Genomic DNA, 24,697 nt, shown 5'->3' with positions numbered 1-24,697 from the left:
AGGGTGGAGTCCCCTGTATCACGACGACTGCTGTAAAAATCATCAAAATGGATATGATTTTTGTTATCATATTTCTTACTAATGAAGATTTCCTTTAATTGTCCTTTTAAATTCTCAGTTGAATTCTGTCATGGCTATATTTAGCACACAACATGAATCAAAGATAAAATTCTCTCAGTTCATTTTAATTTAATCAACTGACTTAATCTAGTTTCCTCTCACTGGTTTCCTTCTGATCTCACAATATTGCAGTATATCTCAAACATGATGCTTGTTATAATTTTATTTTATTTCTTAAGCAAAAAGGCTCTATCTTTAAATTTCTGCTGTTTGGTAATAATGTAATTATAGGTGTTTAACCCCTAGAAGTTTCAGAGACAATTCTAAGGTGATTGTAAAGATAGTTAGCTTCAAAGACTTTAACTAAAGAAACATAGGTTGTGCCTGTAATATGTAGGAAAAGACATTTGCCCAGTTCAAAGAAACATATTTCCTGAAAGGCAGTTGGTTAACTTCATTATCTGGATTATGAAGAACAGTTTGAATGGAGATGAACATGCATACTCTCCTGGGTTTTGAAGATATTTCTGAGGAATTAAACACAGTTTCTGGCGTCAGAATGCTTCAAAGTTGGTACTGAATTTACTTTGGTCTGTGAAATTCTGTCTTTAGAGAAAGCTAGTTAAAAGAGTAGATGATAATGTTAATAGAGCTTAGAAGTATTAGTAGTAATAATATAACTTGTGCAGTGTTCTAAGTTAATGTAGTTATACATGAGTCAAAACAGCTGTTGTGTATGGAAGAAGTACATATTTGGGGACTGAACTGAAAAACAACCTTTAAATCTTAAACAACTTCAGTAAGGTGTGGGTGGGTTATCTGATCTGATGGTTACCCTACATAAAGACAGCTCTCATTATTTTTTTGTGGAAATCACCAGATGGTTTTCTTCATTTGTAATTCTACTAAACATGAAAGCTGTTGATCAAATTGCAAAATTGTTACTCATTGTAGTGACAGCATTTTGTCTTAAATGGAACAAGGATTCTGGTATTTATATAACATATTTCAGCAACTGACTGACATACAAAAGAAGATACATTTTACATACCAATAAGGCAGGTAACCTGTTTGAAGTCCTACTTGAAGGAAAAGGGGACAGTAAAATGACATTCAGATTCAGTGTTCAGGTAGGTGTAACAAGAGCTTATGAAGATGTCATTACAAAATGCACAAGACTTAGATCTTATAGAAGTTTGCCTAGTCATTTTACAAACTGGTGGATTTTTCTTTTTTTTTTTTTTTAATAAGAAACACCTCCTCCAGGATATATCAGTGAAGATGGAGAAACAAGTGACCAGCAGCTGAACCAAAGCATGGATACAGGTAACATTTCTTTTTCGTCACTTTCAAGGCTTTGTATTAGTAGCTGTGATCCCTCTGCATAGGAGCATTAATTCAGCCCAAAAGATGGTGACAGTTTTCCTCTGTAAAACCTGGTGTTTTATGCCTAAAATAGCACTTTTAGTCTTTAATGAACCAAACAATTTTTTGCCAGGGAAATGCTTCTAAAACATTCTGTGACATATTAAGTATGTTTGTTCTGTAACAGAAGCATACAGGTCTAATTAGGACTTCACCAGAAACCCTTAAAATAGATTTTAACAGCTAATTGGTTTCAACCATTCCCCGGCAAACAGGTTAATTGAAGCACAATGTCTGTTGGCCTAAACAAGGTACAGACAATCTATGTTCTGAGAACCTGTCTCAAATTCAGACAAACTTACCACTTGTGCCATGTTTCAAATTAATTCTTGTGTGGAAGGTTCTGTGGCAAAAGTAACAGCATTTGTGCCATTTTTATGTAAGGGTTTCTCGATAATGTGGTTGACCTTAGACTTGGACAAAGCACAGTTAACGTGCTGGCTAAGAACCTCCTGCTGTGTGTTGGCAGGCTTGAGTGAGCTTGGTTAGCTAATGTTAGCAACCATTTTCAGTAAGTTGGGATCAGCTGCTCCAGTTTCTGTAAGAGCTGCAATATTTTCCCACTGTGTGACAATAAATACCTTAATTAAAACAGCCTGACATCAGCAGTCACTGTAGGAATGTTTCTGTGAAAGCCTTTCTGTATTTTGCCACCTTGTGTGCAAATTGTGTTGGAGAGTTCATGTTATTATGGGTGTTTAAATGCCTCCTTCTGGGAAAGAATTATTTCCTCAAATGAGGAAATCTGACTTGCTCTTTTCTGGCGATCATAGAGTCATAAATCATAGAATGATTTGGGATAAAAGGGGCCTTAGAGACCGTCTCTTTCCACCAGGGACACCTTCCACTACCCCATGTTGCTCCTAGCCCTGTCCAGCCTGGCCTTGGACACTTCAAGGTACAAGGCAGCCACAGCTTCTCTGGGAAACCTGTGCCAGGGCCTCACCGTCCTCAGCATAGAATTTTTTTTTCCCAATATCTAATCTAAATATTTCCTCTTTCAGTTTGAAGTCTCTCTCTCTTGTCCTGTCATTACCTGCACTTGTAAACAATCCCTTTCCAACTTTCTTGAAGGCTGCCTTCAGATACTGGAAGGTCTTTTCCAAGATAAATCTTTTCCTTTGAGAACAGAGAGGCAATGTCTTGTTTGTCTCATCCACACTTTCTTCCCCGTTTTTTTTACTGAATTTAGGAAGTCACTGCCTTCTTACTGGAGAAGTGCATAAATAGTGTTGAGAGTGTGCACGAAGCAGCAGAGTTCTGCCAGATACAATGCTAAGTTAATTGAGCCTTTACAAGGAGGGGTGGGTACCCAGAAGTCTGGAAAATTGAATTCTAATTCAGAGTAAATGTCTGATATTCCAGACAATTGAAGTTTCTTACTCTGAAAAACTTCGGTGTAAACCTGAGATAGATAATGGTTATGCCTCATGATTTGAAATAGCAAAAAATATTTGCTCTGAAACTTGTCTGTCTTGTTTCAACAGGATCTCCAGCAGAACTGTCTCCTAGTACTCTCTCTCCAGTTAATCATAGCCTGGGTAAGTTGGAAATACTTACAATTATTTTTCCATGTGCAGTGACTCTTCATTATATATGTAATTACTTTAAAAGTGAAAATGTGCTGTAAGAAATTAGAAGCTATATTATGGAGGTTACTGTTGTGTTGGCTTCCTGATGTTAAACATAATGGGGCTGGGTTAATCACTTGTTAACAATTACTCTGTTTCTGTACCTGTTGAGCTAGAGAAGGAGTTGTAGCAAAGAGGAGTGATATCTTTGTGTATGCAGGAATAGCATTTATCAAATGATTAGTTTAAAAGGATGTTTGCCTCTCCATAATGCTGCCCAGACTTGCTGTCTCCCTTGTGTGTGTATTCTGCTGCTCTTCTCATGTACTGTTTCACCTGTAACCACAGGACAGTGTTGCTCCCACATTAGTAGCCCACCTGCTTTGATCCAGTGCTACAGTTGTGTGTTTGTGTAAGTGCCGCAGGAAGATCAGATTGCTGTGGGTTTGTTTAAGGAATGGTGACAGGATGTGACAGGAAAATGCAGAATGCTGAGTAAGTAATTAGGGTAGGTAAAAAAGGGAAGCAGTGAAGAAAATAACCTGAAGATACACAGGGAAGATTCTCTAGTATGGGACAATAAAGCAGCTTAGAACTACCTTTATCTAGAGACAGTGTAATACAAAAGAACATATTTTTTCTTTCCTTTTTGTTGTTCAGTGTTTGATAGTTTAATCTTTTCTTTAATGCTGCCAAAATGTTAGCAAGCTACAGAAAAGGCAACAGGAATGTCTCAGCGTCTGGCGCTCAGAGCACCATTAGCTAAATCATTTTGCTGAGCAAAATGCAAGTACTGAACTAAATGAGCTGTGGTCAGATTAGATCATCCCTTCTTCCCCTCCTCCTTCTCTTGTGTGGAAGATTGAATTCCATTCTATTTACTGAAGTAGGTAAAAAGGACAGCAAGCAAAATATAGTTTGAGTAGTTTGAAGAGGCTACTGCTGCCTTTTCTGGAAGAGACATATAGCAGGGTACATTGATCTACTTTCAGCCTTAAAATCTGTGTTAAGCTTGGTTTTTGAAATTTTTTTTTAGACTTGCAACCAGTTACTTACTCGGAGCCTGCGTTTTGGTGTTCAATAGCATATTATGAATTGAATCAAAGAGTGGGAGAAACCTTCCATGCGTCTCAGCCTTCCCTGACTGTAGATGGCTTTACAGATCCATCAAATTCAGAGCGATTTTGTCTAGGTCTGCTTTCCAATGTAAACAGAAATGCTACAGTGGAAATGACAAGGCGACATATAGGTAAAGATCTCTGATCTTTTAACTATTTAATTTAATTTTGTTAGTTAAATTATCTGGAATGATGCAGGTAGGATGTGTGTTGGATTCCTTTCATCCTTGTGCAGCCAGCCATCAGCCGTATCTCTCAGGGCTTGTCAAGGATAGTTTGGTCTCATCTGGCTGAGAACAGAAGTGGAAAGACACAGATGCTTCTGAAATTAGGGAGAAACATAGCAGCTTCTGCTGCTGAAGCCCATTGGAACTGGAAGGTGATGTAGCAATGGCTAGAGTTGAAAGGAGCTGCCCTTCCTCCCTCCATAGCACCGTAGCTGGTGGCAGCTGCAGTGACACAGCTGTCACACTCAGAGCAGCACAGGAGAAAGCCACTCTAGTGTCTGGCACTCCTGTGCTCACCTTGCTGTTCTTGCCTTCTGGAAAATGATGGTGCACCAAAGCACCCCGGGGGCAGATTCATGGCTCCCAGCATCCTCAATGGTCCACTCTGCCCTAGGCAGCATTTATATTCAGAATTGCTTGTAACTGAAATTTAAGCTTTAATTACAAAGTATTCCTATGTTGCTTAGTTTATTGTAATTTATAAAATGCAGAATGGACACTGATGGAATGAAATTCTGAATTGTTTTCTGAAATGGGAAAAGCTGCTATTGAGAACCCATTGTTTTGACATGATTAAAGTTTTCTTTGTAATGGTTAGTCAAGAATGTTGTTTTCCACAATGCAGTGACTTGACTTAGGATTCTTCAGTAAACTACCTTCATTCTTTTTTTTTTCCCCTGGATACTTTCATTAGCAACATTTACGAGATTTTTTTGGTTGTTATTGTTATTTTTACTTACAGTAAAACTTCAGCCTCTTCTGTAGAACCGACTCCTTTTATGCCAAGTCCAAATGCCAAATCCAAATGCTTGTCTAATAAATTTTTAGATGTGCAGAAACCCAGGCTGTGCCTGTGCTGACTGGTCAAAATGATCAATGATGAGAAAAAGCAAAAATCTCATGAGTCCTTATTCTTTAATAGTGGGAGCTCACATTTTGTTTGAAAAATTGTTTTAACTAAAAAGGCGAATGGAAACTATGGCCTCCAAAGTACCTGTTAATTATAAATAGTTCTCTCTGGGAGATCAATTGCACATTATTTACTTTCTGCTAGAAATAAACCATGCAGATCTGTTTTCCACTCAGAGAGACAGAACAAATAACATTAAGTTGTTGAAAATTCTGATTTTTTTTCACAGATATTTTTTTGTAATAAGGCTAAATGAAGTCGTATTGTTTTTGTTAAAGCAGTACAAGGGTGTGCAGTGGGTTGTGAAATAGTGTGGGTGCATGTAAGCAGAGAGTGTTGCAGTGGTGATCTTGTGTTTTCTCTTTTGACCATAATGACCTGTGCTGCTTCACATACAATGCTTTAATATTAGGACAAGTTTTAATTCTGTTCTTATGAACACTACTTCTAAGCTTGGATTTGGTTATAACCCATTATATGGCTGGAAAAGGCTTTTTCACTTTTGACCAAAAATTATTCTGCTTTGCCTTCATATATTGTGCATTTGTGGGAGAAAAATGCAATTTAATTGTGTTCTGCTCCTGCTACAACTGTCAGCACAGCAATGAGGTCGTGTAGATAATTGATTTCTTTTTCTGTGGTAAAGAAAGACCTTGGCCTTCTCTGGAAAATAAACTCCCTTGTTCCCTAATCTGTTTGTATCACACCATAACTAGAGCTCCTTTTGATTTCACTACAGGCAGGGGAGTGCGCCTGTATTACATTGGTGGGGAAGTTTTTGCTGAGTGCCTGAGTGATAGCGCAATCTTCGTTCAGAGCCCCAACTGTAATCAAAGATACGGCTGGCATCCTGCAACTGTGTGCAAAATTCCTCCAGGTCAGTAGCCTACCAGAGGTCTCTTGTCAAAATACCCAGTGGAGGTATTCACTGGATGACACTTGCCTTCCTTTTTTGTAATTTCTTCATAGATTCAGGCTTCTCTGTAGCAAATGCAGTTGTATTCACTGACTGTATCTTTTTGATTATTTATAGGATGCAATCTAAAAATCTTTAATAACCAAGAATTTGCTGCTCTTCTGGCTCAGTCTGTGAATCAGGGCTTTGAAGCAGTTTATCAACTTACTAGAATGTGTACCATAAGAATGAGCTTTGTTAAAGGATGGGGGGCTGAATACAGGTAAGGAAAAAACCCTTTGCTATTAAATTTAGAGTTAATAGTTTTTGTTCTTTCACTAGTACACCATTTCTGTCTGGCTTGAAAGCTATACGTACACACTTCTTGCTGCTATTGTGGATATGCTATCTGCAAATTGAACCCATATTTTCCTTTTCCCCCCCGCCCTCAGCTATGGAACTGCTAATTTACAAAGTCATTTATAAACTCATTTTAGTGTTGCATTGAAGCCAACTGTTGAGCAAGGAATGTCGTCAAAGTTCCGTTCCCTTGCTCAGTCCCTCTGGCTTGCGTGTTGTGGTGAAATCCACACCATCATCCTGAATTTCCACAGTTTGTGCCGTGAGATTATTTGCTGTGTTAGACTTGCAGTCATTCCAGTCATTCAGGTCTCTGCCCTGTTCTGCATGTAGCATGAGTTCCTTAGGCTGTGCTGCAGGATGGGCTTGGTGGTACCCAACAGAGAGACTTGCAGTGGCTCTTGCAGAATGAAATAGCTGGAGAGCATGCATCTAGGGGATGGCAAGTGTTTTGGAACTTGCAGTGGAAAAAGCTTTGCAGGAGTAAGATGACTGTGTTTATGTAGTAAAACTTCTAAAAACAGTTATTTGAGTGGAAAAAAATAGCGTTCTATCTGCTTTTGAAGAGATTCCAATTGTGTTCTCTATTAGCACAAATGAAAAGTGGTAGTTGAGGACATTGCCTGTTTCTAATGCACTATGGAAATTCAAGAAGAAAAGAAATTGACTTCTAACTTAGCAGTTCTAAAGATTTTATTACTTTGGAGAGCTAGACCTGTGGTTTTAAACTAATCTCTTAAACTCTCTAGAAACTATCCATTGAAAGAATGAAGTCTGACATGTCAATACCCTAATGCAATAATGATTTTTTTTAAAGCCATATAATTTCTGAAGTTGAATACTGGTGTGTAGGCTCCACTTGTGTTGATTCCTTTATCTGCTTTTGAAATACATACATGTAGTAGCAGTATCAGTATGTGGGGGAGGTTTCTCAGCTAGATGAAGCCAATTTTTTAGTAGTCTAATGAGATGAAATGAGAAATTTGAGTAATGGAATAAATTGGTACTTCTTTGTTAGGAAGAAGTACCCAAGAAACAATCTGGCTCAGGTTTAAAGAGCTATTGGATTTGGCTCTGCAGGAGGATATATTACTTAGGCATAATTAAATACAACATTCAAATCTGAGCAGAAGAAAGGCTTAATCAGTCAGATTATATAGAGGCATCTTGAAGTGAGTGTAAGTGCTAGTTTAAAACTGTGGGGAGGCTTTTGTTAAAGTTACTTTTGAGTGGGAAAATGTTGGTAGTTAGTCATTAAACTGTTTATAGACCATAGGATTGAAAAAACTGCAATGGTAGCACTGCCAAAACAGCACAAAAACTGGTTCTAACTCATGCTGAACTAATCTCTTTGCACCTCTCTTTAAGATGATACTAATAAATTATTGATACACAAAGCTTGCAAATATCCTGCAGTTGGGATTAGAGCAAGAAGAGGTGGCTCCAATGACACAACCTTGAATTTAAATTAATGTAGCCTGACTTGTTGAAATGGATCAGAAAACACTGTAAACCCCATCACTCTTGTTAAAACATCTGTGCTTATTATTATGTGAAAAAAACATTTCTCATAGAACAGGCTTAGGCAAAGGCAAAGCATTAGTTGCATTTTAAGCATATGTGCATAAATGTGCAGGTACAGCAAGGTGATAATGTTTCATAGGCTTGGTAGACACAATACCTGACAAAGCTTTTTGCTTTGTTACTTGTTGACCCAAACTGATTGGGATGGTAGAAGTTCAGATCACCAGTCAAATGTTCATGTTAGCACAGGAACTATCCAGGCCCAGGATCAACTTCTAAAGAAAGTTCAGCAGAGGCAATTAGTGATCTTTGAACTGGAAATCTTTGGGCTGAAGAAGCTGAGTCTTTAGCTTTAAGATGGTTGCTTAGTGACTGTCACTATTTTACCAGCTTTTACCAGTGTGGTGCAAAGGGAGGATTGTTGAAGAGAACCAGCTGTAAAATTTTGAGGAATTGTGTTGTGAAACACATTGTAGGAGAGTTGACAGTGGTGGGATAATGAACTTCCTTCTTTGGGAGAAGATTCAAGAGTAAATGGAACTATATTTCCTGTGGTTTAGATTTGTTTTTCTGTTGTATCACTTTGTTCTGGCATAGAATTTGGGGCTAAGATAACTGTTTTGTAGAGTGCTGAAAGAGCACAGACCCCAGCTGCTGTCTTCTAGAAAATGTGAAACTTTTGAAATCAATCTTCGCCATCTTAATCTTTCTGCCTTTTCAATTCCTCTGTTTATATAAACAGATTTCCTTAAAGCAAAGGACTGCAGTGCCGACAGTAAAAATGAAGGAGCTCGGTTTGTGTCTGACTAATCTGCTGCCTTTGAATCTTGGGATAGCTGGAATTACTATGAAAAACTGGCTTAGCAACCATAGTCTTGCCAGTCTGGTTACGGAAAACTCTCATGCCTAGAGTGGGTGCAGTGAAATAGGATTTCTCAGGCTTGTCCAATACTGATTTCTTTACTTTGGAGATGAGAAGGAAGACATTTGAATAACAGATCTGTGAAACAAAGGTATATGGGAGAGAGAATGAAGCCTTTATGGTTGTCAGTCCTTCAACTTCACTGAAATTTGCTATATGGTGTTTAAATAAGGACTTCTATTGTGGAAAATTATAGGCAAATTAGTATAAAAGACAAGGGAAATATTATTTCTACTTCAGTTGTTTGTGTGAGGGTGTTATAGTGCAAAACACATGTAGAAGTATAAGATTACAGGAAATCAGAGATAAAGTTTGGTGTTCCTTTGAGATACCATCAGGTAGCACAGTATAACCACACACCATGTTTTGATATAGTGTTTCTGACAACATCTACCAATTTCCTTGTACATTTATGATGTAGTCTACTCCAGAAAGCCAGAGTTTATGATCACCATAGCATTGTTGGTCACGCTGACACTGCAGAGCCAAGGGGAGGGTTTCTGTCCCATATTTCTCAGTACTTGTCTACAAAATTCAAATCTAGTTATGCGTACAGACCCTTTAAAAGTTTAGATACAGCTGCACACAGTTGTTTGTGGTGTGAACACTGTATCAGTTGGACAGCCTTCACTTCTGAATTTCTTTTTAGAAGTAAGACTCTTGGTGTGGCTCTTGAAGGAAATACTTGTGTTATTATTCTCCAGGGAGAAATAGTCTTCATGTATTTGTGGACAAGCATGTAATGATTGATTTGTCTTACATATGTGAAGTGCTTTGGAGTTCTGGGACTTTTTTTTTCCTGGAAAAAGTTTAGTAACAGTTATGGTAATGGTTACAGATTTTTATCTCTATTTACTAGATATGTATGGAAACATATTTAATCATGTGATGCAGAATTTCATGGCAGCTGAACCTGCCACAGTGGGTTGACTCTGACTGGATTCCAGGCAGCCACCAAAGTAGCTCTCTCACTCCTGTCCACAGCTGGGCTGGGGAGAGAAAACAGAGCAAAAGGGTCATGAGATAAAGACCAGGAGAGACCCTCGCCAAATACCATTTGGGAAAACAGGCTTGAATCAGAGTAATGGAATTAATTTATTGCTAACATAACCAGGGCAAGATAATAAAATAAGACCTAAAACACCTTTGCCCCTTGCCAGCTCTACCTTCTCCCCCAGCTACAAAAGGAGGTAGGAATGCACGTCATTGTCAGTTTTTCAGGTGTTGTTCTTGCCATTGCTCAGGGAGAGAAGTCAAGTCCTTCCCCTGCCCCAGTGTGGGAGAGTTTTACATGAACTCCAATGTGAGTCCATCCCATGGGCAACAACTCTCCATGAACTGCTGCAATGTGGATCACACTTCCATGGGGTGCACTCCTTCAAGGACAGGCTGTCCAACATGGGCTCCCCTCTCCACAGGGATGTACTTACATACTTTATAAGTACAACTAGTGATAACTTAGCTTTCAGAGCAAAAATGTGGCCCTCTCCATGGGCTGCCCCACGTGCTGCAGGGGAATCTCAGCTCTGGCACCTGGAACATCTGCCCTGCCCCTCCTTCTCCACTGCCCTTTGTGTCTGCAGAGTTATTCCTCTCACTCGTCCTCACCCTGCTTTCTGTGGCAATTAAAACTGGGTAACAATCTCATTTTTTTCTTTAATCTGTTATCCCAGAGGCATCACCATTCCTCATGGGCCCAGCCTTGACCAGCAGCATGTCCACCTTCAGAGCTGCCAAAGGATGTCTCTGCCAGACATGAAGGAAGCTTGTGGCAGCTTCTGGCAGAAGCCTCCCCTGCTACCAAAACCTGGTGACACCAACCCAGTGGAGTGACTTTTCCCTGTTCTTTGTTTTCTAGGCGGCAGACGGTAACGAGCACTCCTTGCTGGATTGAGCTTCACCTGAACGGGCCTCTACAGTGGCTGGACAAAGTATTGACTCAGATGGGCTCCCCTTCAGTTCGCTGCTCCAGCATGTCCTAAAACTCTCCTCTGTCACCAGTGGGCTGAAAATCAAGTTCAGTCAACAGACTTAATATAACAGCTCGTCTGTCGTAGTATTTGTGTGTGGTCCCCATGAACTGTTTACTATCTAAAAAGGTTTTTTAAAAAGAAAAAAAAAAAAGAAAAAAGAAAAAAAAAAAAGAAAAGAAAAAAGAAAAAACAGCACTTGAGGTCTCATCAGTTAAAGCACCTTGTGGATTCTGTTTCCTATACTCTGATACTAGATGAAAATTTAGTGTATAGAAAAGCCTTCTTCAGAAAGAAGGGACAGTTCTAAAGACTCTTTAATGGTGTTTTTTATTGGGTATATAATTGAGTGTCCTAATGGTTATCAATAACATGAATAGCTAAGTATATATACAAATAATGTTTCATGATCTCAAATATCACAGTATTGTGCTGTTCTACATTTTAGCTCCCATAAATGGTAATTTTGGTTTTTTGATTGGGGCAAGTGTCTCATGAAATTTCAAGACTTTGCTCCCTTATTCTTTTATATTTTTTAATATAAGTAGGTTTTCAAGTTGTCCTAAACATAAAAAGACTTTCCTTATAGAAAAACTGAATTTTTTGCTGCGTTCTTAAGAGAAATTCCCTCCATTGGAAGGGAAAGAAATGTCTTGAGATTGATCTGTGAAGTCTTAAGACACTTTATTTACTTAATGGGGCCTAAAATTAATTCATATTATAAATTCTGAGTGTCCATCACACTAGCAGTCTACTTTTTGATACCCATTTGAGTTGATGCATCTGTTGCCAGCAGTATTGCTGGCAGTGGTGTAATTTGGGACTTTTTTGTACCTTGGTCATTGAAATTAATTATTTTTTCTCATGCACTGAGAATTTACCATGGCTTTAGATATTGGATTAACTGCACAAGGTTATTGGCTTACATCTGTATTTTTTTTTTTTTTCATTGAGTAAGTCTTACCCCTTATCATCTGTATTTTTTTCACTTTTTCATATGTCACTAAAAATAATGGGGTTTAGTTTTCAGAGCCATATACCTTGAAAAATTATTTCCCGGGGTAAGCTAGACTCTTTGTTTAGGTTTTAAATAGATGCAGCTTCTTAACATATTTCAGTAACGGAATTTAAATTTCTTATCTGAGTCGCTTTTATAGTTTACTTACACACCAGATCATATACATTCATTATGTCATAATGGGCCTTGTTATTAAAAGTAGTTGCTTCTGCAAAACCTCTAGAATAGTGGTTGCTGAGGTATGACCAGCGAAGGAGGACTTCCATGTTCTTCATGACAGTGCATGTTATTGTGAACCCTTGGACACTACAGCTGCACCATATTAAAATTATTCTGAATTATATTCTACAAATAAGTCTGGGTTGGGGATGGGTTGGGAAACTGTATAGAAGGGTTATTCTGACTTGAAAAATACACATCTTACTAACAATCTTGTGATCTAGCTGTCTGTCATTCTTTTGTTATTGTGGCAGTAGCAGGATTGCCTTTGTTTGTTTTTTTCCATTGTTTCATCAATTACACTAGTCCTGTACTTTGTAAGTACAGCTAGTGATAACTTAGCTTTGAGAACAAAAATGTGGCCAGTGTTACAGCTTTTAATCACTTGACTGAATTGATGATAGTGATGGATATTTTTATGCCATAATGACTAGGGCATAGAAGCAATACCAAAAATCAAGCCTTGAGAAAATGGGCCAGACTCCTTTAAAAAATTGGCAAAGCAGTTACCAGTTTGTGCTAGTTTTACCAGTAGACTAATGTATTGGTAGAACTTGTGGACCTAAGAGATTAAGCTTCATGCGTGTTGCATTTGCCTAATATGTGAATACACTAATAAAAGTTTTAATTCTCAAAATGGCCGTTTGGGTTCTTTTTAATTAATTGCAGTCTGTATATTTTTTTTTTTTTTTTGCTGTAATCCACCCAGTTAAATGGTACAAGTGTCCTGCATGTGGTGGATGGAAAGGTAGAGTTTAGATCTTAATACCACTTTCCATGCAGCTGTTGTGGAGGTTCTGGGTCTGTGTGTGTTTGGTGGTACAGACTCCTACTCCTGATGGAGTTTATTAAAGCAGATGTTTTTTCCCTGCCACAATCAAATTGCGTCCTACTATCTCAGGTGTTTACTTTCACCTGTGAGACAGATAAGAGCAGCTTGTCTGGGTCAGACTCACATTTTTGAGCAGGTTGCAGCTTGAATCAGGTGGGTGGCCTAGTTCTGTGGCCTCCTTGCAGTGGATTTCTGAATGTCTTTCACCTGTGGCAGTGTTGGTTGCTTTGCCTTGAACACTGTAGTAACCTTATCGCTGCATTTTCTCAGAGTGGGCACTTCCAAGGAGAGTGCCAGGACCCTGCAGACACTGCCTGTGGGTGCAGGATCCTTCTGGTCTGTCTTGAAGTCACTGTTTTTGACTTCTGTTACCACCACTGACATGTTCTCCTGCCATTGCTGTTCCAGCCACAGCTTAGAGGCACAAGGGAGCTTATCTGTGTTTGTAATGTTCACTCGCCTGTGTTTCATTTCAGTGCCTATGGCAGTGCTTGACTAACTTTGACCTACCCCTGTTTCTTAATCCCATGCCTCTCTGACACTGCTGTTCTGCTCTTCTTCAAAATCATGCAGATGGCTGCAGCATCTTAATGCAGAATGCCTATGGTACTTAGGGCATGTGACTTCCTCCCTCTCCTCTTCTGCCAGTCAAAGTACTAATGTCCAAAATACAAATAAAAACGGGATTTTTTTATTTTTTTTTCAATGAGGCAATTTAGCAGAATAAACCACCTAGGAAGCAGGGAGTACTCAAGTGGAGATGTTTTCAGTAGAGTATGGGGAGCCAGCTGCTTACCTGTATCACAGAGATGAAAAAACTCTGTACAGACTTTGTGTAGCATTGACTTTAATTCCATGAGCTGGGGTTCTGATCTCTCTTGTCACTAGCCCTGCCTGAACTTGATTTTCATAGTATTGCCAAAGCCAAGTAATCCAACACCAGCTGGTTGATGTAAACATCCAAACTTAAAAATTGTTTTTGAGTTGCCTTTTGTCAGATTTAGGCAGAGAGTTGACTTTTCGTAACACTTCCTCCAAAGAAAAACCTGATTTCATTTATAAGTTGTCTCAGGGCTGAGGCTTTGAGATCCATGTCGAATGTTTGGACTTCTGCAGCTTTAAACTGTGAGAACTGATAGTAGAATGTCATCATCTCTGCATGTTTCCCCCTTCTTTTTGCACACGGCTCCTTCCTAGGTGGAAAGATCCCTACAACAGACAGTCCTTACTCGTATTTCAGCTTTTTGTGTGGAGTCCTTTGATTTCAGGTGGTGGTACACAAATCTGGAACACTGTGAGAGCTGTGATGTTCTGTTTTTATTCAGGACATTGTGTTTAATCAGATCTTAATCTTCTTGAGACCAATGGCAGGCAAGTAGAGTAAATAATTTAATTTCAGACTCCATATAGAATTGACGGGGAGAGGTAAAATCTGAATTTGGCTGTCTGGTAGCATAGGCTGTTGGCAGAGGAGCCTGTTTTAAGTGCATAATGTAAATATAAATATCTGCCTTAAGGAGGTTCTCTGGTGCTATCAAAGTAGTGAGATAAGGTATTTAAGAATAAAAGGCTTAAACTAATTAACACACAGCTAGAAATCACAACTACTATACTTCATCAAGTTCTTTGCTTCTATGTGTCCAACATTTTTCATGTTGAAGTGGGAGGGTGTGAAATTTGGGGGGTTGATAATCATTGCAGCTCTGAATAGTTGGCACAATGAACTGTATTTTGTTTTAGCCTTGAAACTTGTCACACTTCATTGTGGTTACAGTTTTGGGTTTTTTAGCATTGCAAGCTGAAATTTTACTGCAGCTGGGTTTTGAGTTAAAATATTGTGAAATACAGGATTCGCTACACTCCGCCCACACAGTGTTTTACTTAAGTATGAAGCGCTGTTCTTTTTACCAAAACAAGTTTGGCTAACCTAATTTTGGGGATGCTGAAGCTTCAGTGCTAGTTCTGAAGAATTAGTGATGTACTGTCTTTGTTAAAAAGACTATAAAAATAGCAAATAACATACCAGCTGCATTAGCAACTGCTTCTGGAAGGAAGAGAGGAAGTTCCACCAAAGTCAAATCCTGTGATCCCCTTGTCATGCCAGCAAGAGAAACAGGTTCTGCCTCCACATGTCTCAGTGGGATTAGTCTGCACTGCGCACCAGTGTTGACCGAGGTCTCATATTTTTGTGGTTTTCATGGGCCAGGCTAATGAATCCACACAGTCCAAAAGATAATGGTTTTCCCTCACCTCTCCCTGGCTAGAGGCAGGGTCCCATCAAGCCTGGTTATCCTTCTTTGCTTGGGCATATGTCTTGGAGGTTCCTTAAGGGAATCAGACATGTCATCATCATCATCATCATCACACCTGGCAGTTTGGCTACGGGCAACTGGAGCTGCCCTCTTTTTGGTGGCACTTCCTCTCTGAGTCTTGCCTTCCTTCAATTCATGCACCCGTTGTGCCAGAGCAGCAGTAGATTTTCCGTCCCTTCTCCTCATGTTTTCTCCGCAATTGCACAGGAAGAACCACAGCTCAGCTCTTGGGGTGTACCTTCTCTCCCCATCTGAGGAACATCTACGTTGGATACCAGAACCTCTGATCTGTACTGCTGAGATTTACAGGTCCTCTTTCATCTCCTCTGTGAATTTCTTGTGATTCTCCTCTATCTTGTCTTGTAATCTCTGCAGATGTGTTTCCACTGCTGCAATTCTGGCATGTGTTGGGCCATGTACAGCATCTGCATATGCTTGGAGTTTCCTTGCCATGTCGAGCACGGTCTCATCCCTCTCCTCCCGCTTCATTATTGCTAAAGCAGAAGTGTATTCATGTGGCCCAAATTGTCCAAGTTTTCGCCACATCACAGATGTACATGGTACCAAGTCTGGATTCCTAGTTGTTATTTCTTCTGAGAAGACAATCTCTGCCACTGCCATTTCTCTCAGACGTTGGATCCCGTGTTCTATAGTCTTCCACTGGGTCTGCTGCATATAAAGATCATCTGCACACAGGTATCTTTGTGCTACACTTTCCAGAACCCGTGCCCAGAGGCTGTGAGGGTTAGCCCCCCTCATCATTCCTTGGTCAATAACAGTATCTTTGGGATGCATGTCTCGCTTCACCATCCAGAATTGTAGCCTTGCCTGCAGCATCCCAAAGATGGACCAACCAACTAATTAGAGACTCATCAGGTCGTCAAGTGTAACCCTCTCTTAGGCCATGAAGGCTCTTCAGGGAAAAGGACTCAACAGTGGCTTGATCTTGAGTCAGTTGCTGGCCTTGAGGTTCTTTTCCCTGCATCTTCATCATCCATTGGGTGACTGGTTTTGGTTTTGTGTTTCATGCCTCTCATGCTAGGAGCAACAGCCATTGGTTTAGGCTCAGTGTCTGGTTTAGCTACAGCCTGAGTAGCTGGGGTGGCTGCTGATTTATCTCCCTGTCCCCTTTCCTGTCTGCTGCTCTGCAGTATCTAGCAGGGTGTGATATGCATATGCCAGGGCCCAGCTCACTGCAATGATCTTTTTCTCCTTAGAGTCGTCGTGGCACTTCTCTTCCAGGTACTTCCCCACCTCATCAGGGTTCTGAATTTGTTCTTGGGGAAATTCCCAGGCTATTGGATCAGAAAATTCCTTAAGGATCCGGCCTGCTCTCTCCCATTCTTCACACCACTCAGAATTTTTCACAACTGGGTCCACACCTGGGTCAGGTATCTCATCAGCCCCTCTAGAAATCTCAGCCCTCATTCTAGACAAGCTGCAAACCATGTGGAGAAAGCCTACCAGATGAAATACCAGAAGGGTGGTATCCTTGGCATCCAGGGAAAACGGAACATTCTTAAAAAGTGACATAACAGATTTAAAGGGAAAGAAGGAAAGGAAAGGTTGGGAAGCCTCACGCCCTGCTCCACCTTTAACAAACTGGGTAAAATTACAAATAAACCCCCAAAACTACTGGAACTAGGACACAGGGACACTGTTTTTTTATACAGAGCTTCGCAAGGATTAAATCTATTGGTTTTGAAGTGAAAACAACTTATACCATTGGTGCAGAGTGCTTGACTCACAGTGATAGAACTTAACTATAAACAATGTGAAAAATAAGAGAGATAACAAATTATTTACATTCTTTCCTAGCTCTTTCCCAGGCTTTTGCCTCGCTAGAAACTCTCAGTTTCTTCCTTTGATTGAATCCGAGACCCATACTCCAGTACCTTTGTTAAGTCCTTATAAATCATTATTACCACACCCAGTAAATAGCAAGCTGAATCCATGCCCCTCTATGTGCCAGGGACAATACTGGAGCTCTCTGTGGATAGGAAAATAAACCTAGGGACCAGAAAGGTATTAACACCTCAAACAGGCCTAGGGGCCAGAGAAACATCAAGGCCTCCACCCAGAGAGATTATAAACTCAAAGAACATGGTGGGTTTGCAACTGGCCTGAAGCTTTATCACTACTGAGAAAATATGAATGAAATGTGTTTTTCCTGACCACTTAAGCTTGGTGAGTGAATAACCATCATAAACCATATTAAAGAAGGCCTTTTAAAAAACTCTTTAGTCATGTTGGTCCTCTTTTCCATCTCTCTTGGGCAAAAAATTGCCTGAGTAAGGTTGACTTCTCTTGGGAAGGCAGTGTGTGGAGCAAGGTTCTTGTCCTGCATTGTCACAGCCAAAAGAACTAGAACCAAGGCTTCAAAGCTGAGAACAGTCTTTGATGTTGCTCTAGCTGTTGTTTCATTAATTGTAATCAGGATTAATCTAGTTAGCTGGCAGAAGAAAAATGAATGACAATGGATATGTAGAGGTGTCAGACCTCGGTGCTCTTGATCCTTCTCCCCTGTGTAGAAGATCTAGTCAGAATGGATTCAATAAAGCCCAGTTGCTTGTCCTGTTCCTTTTGGAATAGGATCCAAAGTGTATATGGGCATAGACATTCTGTCCCTACTGTTTTCCCATCACAGGAAAGTTAAACAAAGCAAGATTCTGACACTCTTGATTTTTCTGTTAGCAGCAGCATTTTTGCTCTATTTGCTTGCCTAAAACTGTAGCAAGGTATCATAAAAAATTTATGCCTCATGAATTAATTGAGCTTATGAGCAATGTGTACCTGAGGCTGCAAATTTAGTTTGATTTTAAAACTTACTCTACTTTAAAGTCTAGTTTGCTTGCCTTTTCATTTTGAGGTTAAATTCCAAGAACAGCTGTTGTGCACTTAGCGTGGAGGATTATTAAATGTAGGTAGCCAGGAGTTGCAGTTTATCTTTGGATAAAAAGTTGGATGTTCTCCATGGGTTCATATTTAATCTTGGAGAGGAGTTATTTAGAAGATGGTCACCTTTGATCAAAGAATAGCTACACAGGGAGACCAGAGCCTCAGACATGCACCCAACTTCTGAGGACGCTGGAGTAGAGGCAGGTCAAGGGGTAGAACCAGGACCAGGGACTGGCAGTTACCTGCCATGCACTCAGAACTCTTCAGAGATACCAAACTCTTGGACAGATACACTGGAATTGTCCAGGTGCATGAATTGCTTTGAAATCACACCAATGCATAACGAATTTAGAAACACTTCGGAAGACCTGCCTCTTTCTTTGTGTTGCATGTCCTTGGTGGATCTGCAGAATTCGCAAAGTGAAGCTGAGGAAAACGTGTGTGTGTGTGAGCTGGTGAGATTCATGCGGGGGTTACTCAGCATGGATTCCCCAGGGCTTTCACACCTGAGTGTTGGTGTATTTCTTTTTCCCCTGTGGGATCACTGGTGGAGTCTGTGGTTAAAAACAAAACACCCCAGGCGGCAGAGGCGAGCTTCTTGGGAGAGGGGCAGGACTTGATTGCAGAGAAGCTCTGGGAAGAATCACAGTGGTCTTGCTGAGAGGAGATTTGTGAGCTGCAGGAATGATCACCCTGCTGGGTAACACTGTGTGAAGGACAGGGTGCAGTCACAGGGGGTGTTGGTTAAGGACAGGCCCAAGTGAAATTTCTTATAGGCTTCAGACACGATGTTCACAAAGAGGATTAGTTGTGCTCTGTGCCTGTGCTGTGCTTCCTCGTGCTTGGTGCCAAAGTTGGCAAAGGCAGAGGGACCCTGGGCTGGTCTCCCCTGCAGGCATAAATGGAGGAAGATCAGCAAGGTCCACTTGAGGGCTGAATGAATAATCACTACCCAGGCTGCTGCCTAACAGTGGAAAAAGAGCTTTTGCCTTATGTTTTCATAAGTGGTCTGATGAATAGCAAAGGGCATAAAGTTTGGTAGAGGAGGTTCTGGAAGACAAAAAATAATTGTAGTTAGGAACAAATGAAAATATATTTTGGATGAAGAGCTTCCAGCAGCTGAGGAGCTCAGCATCCTGGCAGGACTGTCAGGCACTGAGGGAGGCTGTGGTCGCTCTGGAGAGTATCTGCCTCCAGACTGGACATTCCTAATAGGATCCTGGTTTGCACAGGAGATGCGGCTCCATCACGGAAGTGTACATTCATACCCCAGCATCTCTTTTAGTACTTAGGCCTGGAAAATGATAACGTTAATTTAGAAACAGTAATCTCCTTCTAGACAAGTCCACTTATCTTCTACAGCTTCAGAAGTCTGAGAGTTCAATGGGAAGAAAAACCACAGTCATTAGCAACAGTGCTGTTAGTACTGATGGGAGGGAAAATGTCTTCATAATTTATGCAGACTTTGAGGTTTGTGCAGTGTATGAAATTAAAATGGGCAAAGAGCCAGGGCTGAGAAATACCAAGGTTTAGTAAAACAGGAAAAGTGGTGGAGCTGATAAAAAGCATGAGAGGGTGGCTGGTGCTCAGCTTCAGCAGTGATACGTGGTCACAGAGGCACCCTGAAAGCAGCTATCTGAACACTTGTGATATGCATCTGCTAGTTAAAGATCACAAAATTCATTTTCCTTTTGATACAGTAGTGAAGGAGCTGTTGGAGCACAGAAGCAGGTTCAATGGAAATGGGGCTGAGGAGCACAAATCAAATTTTGTATCTCTTGTTGCCAAAGCTGAGGCTCAGCATGGTCTCTTCTGGAGCAATTTGAGTTCAAGACTGAAGAACCAACAGGACTTGCCCTGTCTCCTGGTGGTTACCTGACCATGAGGATAAGCAGTCTTATAAATAAATAGTAATAAATAGCACACAACATCTGTGGGAAGAGGTTTGCTGTAATATCTGCATGATTTTTTATTCTGAAGAAGACATTTTTTTGCTTTTTCTTTAGTGCTTGTACAGTTCTTGGGAGTGTTCAAGTGCTCCTTGGCAAATAGTACATCTCATCCTGTAGCATGAAGATGTTTTGTGGTGGGGTTTTGGGAGGGAGGGCTTTGGTTTTGAGGAATTTAGAAGAGAGTCTGACTAACTGAAAGCCTGCAAGACTTTTTTGTTTCCTGATTCTGTTCTTAAAACACTTAAATCCAAAGTTAGTGCAGTTTTGCGTGACAGCAGCCACACTTGTAAAATGTGGAGACAAGGCTATGTTCTTCTGAGGCCCTGAGGAAGAATATTAAAAAGGAAAATTTTCAGAATACTTATTTGCCAATAGCAGGAAGTCCTATTAAAAAGGGGGAGGAAAAAACCAACTTCAAAGTTTTCTGCTTTATAACAGGGTGGGGGAAGTGGGAATGGAATTAGCGTGCAAGCAACAGTCAAAATATTTTAATTGTGTTTGTATTGCACTGGGTTGAAACTTGCCTGGCTGATAGAACAAGGCCTTGATGAAGTGAAGCTTGAAGAGACTTAATTTCAAGCATAGGACACTTTGCCATAAATGTGCATTATATTTTTAGCTTGCTGTGTCAACAGGCACCCTGGCTCTGTGCAGTTTCACTTGGCTGACGAAAGCAGTGTGACAAAGGTGTTCTCTCTCTGCTGAAGACACTTGGAAACAGGTCAGCCATTGGTTGAATTACTGTTTTTGTGTGTCTCAGAAACTAACTTGGTGCCTCTGATCTCTGTACCATCCCAAGGACACAAACTCAAGGTTGGTATTGCCATTTCCCATGTGCACATTCACACATACACTCTTACTTCTGGTCACCTTGTTGAAATCAAGGGGGTCTAACAGAGGTTTGCTGCAGTAATGCCATAATTAGATGATAATAACCATAATTTCTGTGTTCTCTCTGAGCTCCACCCACTCCCCATGTGTTTACTCAAATGGACCCTTGGGAGTCAAAACCCTTGAGCTCATCAAAATGATGACTGTAAAATTTTGGGATCTGTTTGTACCCAATGCTTCCCCCAGGCACGCTCCAAAGGCTGAGATGTTAATGTGAGCACAAAGAATGATTTATCCTGACTTTGGGATGATGAGCAGAGCTTTGGGAAGTTGTATCTCTGGCATGGGATAAGTTGAGATTCCCTTAGTCTGCCCCTACCTAATTAAGGGAAAAGTCATCTAGTTAAGGAAGTGATTTAAAAAGGGAGTGATTTGTAGATTTCTTTCCATGGCATGGGGTGTTTTTGTAGCAGATCCAGTTCAACCCAAAATTTATGTATAGGGTGCTTATATTGGTGTGCTTGCATCCATGGAGCTCTGTTTGTAAGACTTTTCAGCTGTGATAGAGCAAATTCTGAAGCTGATGATTTGCAAGATGTGCCTTTTGAGGTGTACAGCAGATGTTCCCCTCATTTTAGATTCTCTACTGCTCTGTCTGGCTTTGGTGAAACCTTGCCTTTCACTGAGTAGTATGGGATTTTTTTAATTCTGTGCTCTTTTTATCCATGTGGTCAAGAAAATGTCTACTCTGTGATGAGCCAGGTCCCTTAGAACCTCCTCCCTTTACAGAAAATAACTGATTAAGTGTGCAGATTAAAAAGAAATTAAATACTCATACTGAACATGATCGAGGTAATACCACAATTTCAGAAGTTCAAAAAAGAGATCCTTTTTCTCAGCCTCTCTCCCTTAAAAGGTGTTTGTAGGGTTGTTTCATCCAGAAGAGGCATCACATTCTCTCCACGAGGGCATCAAACCTCCACAGCCATGGGAGGGAAAGTGATCAGCTAAAAGTTTGTGTGGAGGAGTGCCAAGGGAGGCAGACTGAGATGAGCAGTATCTGGTGTAGATGGAAAGCAGATAAGAGCAGTGGGTAGTGTTTTATGCCCTTGTTTTGATGGAGTCCTCGGGTGCTTCTCGTCTGTGTCAGCCCTGTGTGCTTTCAAATAAGTTAAACTCCTGGGGAGTTTCTCTGTTGCCATTACCCCGGGATGCATCTGCAGCAGCAGCATTTAAACCCACGTCTTCCTGCCTCCCAGCCTCAGGCTGGTTTCACGCAGCCATGGTATTTTTCTGACAGGGTACCACCGCTGGCAGCCCATAGCTCTGAGTCATGGAAACTCTGAGGTGAATTTTGTGTGGCCACGGGGTTGTTTTGCTTCGTGTCCCCGTTCCTTCGGCTTGTGGAGCTGGTTTGGTTTGAGCCCAGTGAGACCCATCAGGGTCTCTCTCTTGTCCTCAGTTAATGAGACAGTGCTGGAGATGTTGTGGCCAGAATGTAACTCAAGATAGGGGGTTAGCTTTCTGACCAGCTGAAATGGGAAAGCGTCTTCTTCAAAGAGGGAAAATAATGAGAAACAGGTGTTGATGTTTATGGAACTGGTTGTGCAGCAGTTGACCAACTGTTTTTGTTCCAGGTAGTCTTGGAATTGGCAGAGGTGACACCACTACAAGCAGCCCTTGCTGGGAGGGAAAAGCTGCTTTACACAAGGCCCAGGGACCTTCACTGACCCTGATTCCTTATGTAAGAGAAGCTCATTTGACCTTGGGCATTAACCCAACACGTGCTTCCAAAGATATCCAGTGAAAAATTTGTGCACTCCTCACCTCACAGAGAAGGTGGGTGAGGGTGGACAGTGACACAGAAGGGTTTTAAATATAACCTGGTGGTTGTAACAGTGGAGAAGTTTGAGGCAACAAAAGCAAATTCTCATGCTCATTTTTGTGTTGCATTGAGAATAACTCACTTCTTCGAAAATTGTTACTCTTTAAAAAAAATAATGAGGGTACCTTTGTTGATTAAAATGTTTTAAAAAAGTTAAAATATCAATAAAGCCTTTATTGAAGAGTGCTAGGTGATAGTTTTCAATTTACACAAGAGAAAAAAACAAATTTTGTTATATTTGGATTAAAGATAGGGGGGAAAGAAATAACCAAGCACTCTTCGCAAGAGTTGAAATATTACATGGGGAAGTGTTGATTATGTGGGAGTGTTGAATAAAAGCAAAGCAGACAATTTGGTCCCTTGGCCATCATTCCATTCAGGCAGCCTCCCTGAGCTGATGCCACTCCATGTGTCTCCAGCTATTTCAAAATTAAATTTTTCTGACAAGCCTTCTGCTGAATATTTCTCTCTTTGAATTTTCCTTTCCCTTTCACATGGAAATGATCTCTTTCCACCTAGGGTGGGCATTCAGCTGTGGTTGTTTACATCACAGAAACACGTTCCAAAAACTGCTGTATGAATTCAGACTGCTTCTAAACCCCCTGTTCCTGCCTCCTGGAACAGGACTGTCTTGTTCTCTAAAAATTGTCTGTGCTGTGTTGTTCTGTATCTCTCCAACCTCATTATTTTACCAGTTTGTGAAGCAATCTTTTGATCTGTTTCATTGACAGGTGACATCTTCCCTTCTCAAGATGGTTTGTCCGAAACCCTAGGTCTCACCAAGCCTAGAACAGCTAGAATTTGGGGACAAAAAGTTACAAAACCACAATTTTAAGACATCCTAGAGTGATTGCATTTAAGTTGGTGCATCCTCAGGAAGGCACCAACATTTGATTGGAATAATGTATTACTGTGAGGATGGAGTTTGTGAGAGCACCTTGTGACTCTCTGGCAAGGCACTTGGCTTCTTGTTGGGCATGGTTTCCCCTCTGCTAACCTCAGTGCTGCTGCTGGCATTCCAGGCAGCCCTATGGTCAGACGGAGTCTGTTGCTCGTGGGCACAAATCCTCTGTTCCTCGCTTGAGGTTCCACCCGTGAGCTTTGCTCCAGGTGTTCCCAGCTGGAGCTGTGCTCCCTCTGCTCTCCTGCCAGACTTTCCCACAACAGCCTGGTCACCGTTCCTGCTGTGGCAGGACCAGTTGGATGGTTGGGAATGAAAGCCTGGCTCTCCCTGGGTTGGTGTTAGCAAACACCATCTTTTCTGGTCGGGGTAGCTCGTGCAGGCAACTTCAGTAGTCTTGGCATGGTCCTGGTAGACACAGAAATTTCACATTCATGCCCTAAAGCCCTGGGCTGCTTTAAAAGGCATTCATGCAAAGCTTTCTGGTCTGTCAACTGCAGTTTGCTATATCAAAAACTATTACCTTTTCCTTTGTCAGGCAGTCCTGATTTCCCTATGAGTTTGGGGTAAAGACAACAGGATTTCCTTTTCTCAGCAGCTCCACTCCTGCTTGTCATTGAGTGCTCCTGGAGATGAACTGAGTGGAGTTTTGCTTTTTTCCCTGCAAGGTAGTGGATTATTTTGAAATTATTTCAAAGGCATGTGGGGTTAGCCTGATGTAAATAAACCCAGCCTGCTCATTTCCCATGTGATCAGCAAAGGTGGATGCCTCTGCTTCTGAGTAGGTTCATGCCCAAGGTCTCTCTGAGATGTTTTGGATGGCATGGCTGAACTTTCCTGGAATCCCTCAGGGACAGACAGTGACAG

At 40.9% G+C, this 24,697-nt stretch overlaps 1 protein-coding gene across 2 annotated transcripts in view; it reads left to right on the top strand.

The window, feature by feature from the left end:
* SMAD2 (SMAD family member 2) overlaps window positions 1-12,860 on the top strand; it is a 48,973-nt gene extending 36,113 nt beyond the window's left edge. For both annotated transcript variants that reach the window (XM_021535533.3, XM_021535532.3), the window contains 6 exons: window positions 1,312-1,386; window positions 2,973-3,026; window positions 4,093-4,305; window positions 6,051-6,188; window positions 6,345-6,489; window positions 10,871-12,860. In XM_021535533.3, coding sequence (XP_021391208.1) covers window positions 1,312-1,386; window positions 2,973-3,026; window positions 4,093-4,305; window positions 6,051-6,188; window positions 6,345-6,489; window positions 10,871-10,994 — 749 coding nt within the window. In that variant the 3' untranslated portion in view covers window positions 10,995-12,860. The remainder of the gene's footprint in view (window positions 1-1,311; window positions 1,387-2,972; window positions 3,027-4,092; window positions 4,306-6,050; window positions 6,189-6,344; window positions 6,490-10,870) is intronic.
* Window positions 12,861-24,697: the final 11,837 nt, after the last annotated feature.

The sequence above is a fragment of the Lonchura striata genome, chromosome Z, assembly GCF_050655825.1.
Source record: "Lonchura striata isolate lonStrDom1 chromosome Z, ASM5065582v1, whole genome shotgun sequence".
NCBI classification, from domain to species: domain Eukaryota; kingdom Metazoa; phylum Chordata; class Aves; order Passeriformes; family Estrildidae; genus Lonchura; species Lonchura striata.
This window is presented reverse-complemented; position numbering and strand designations above follow the sequence as displayed.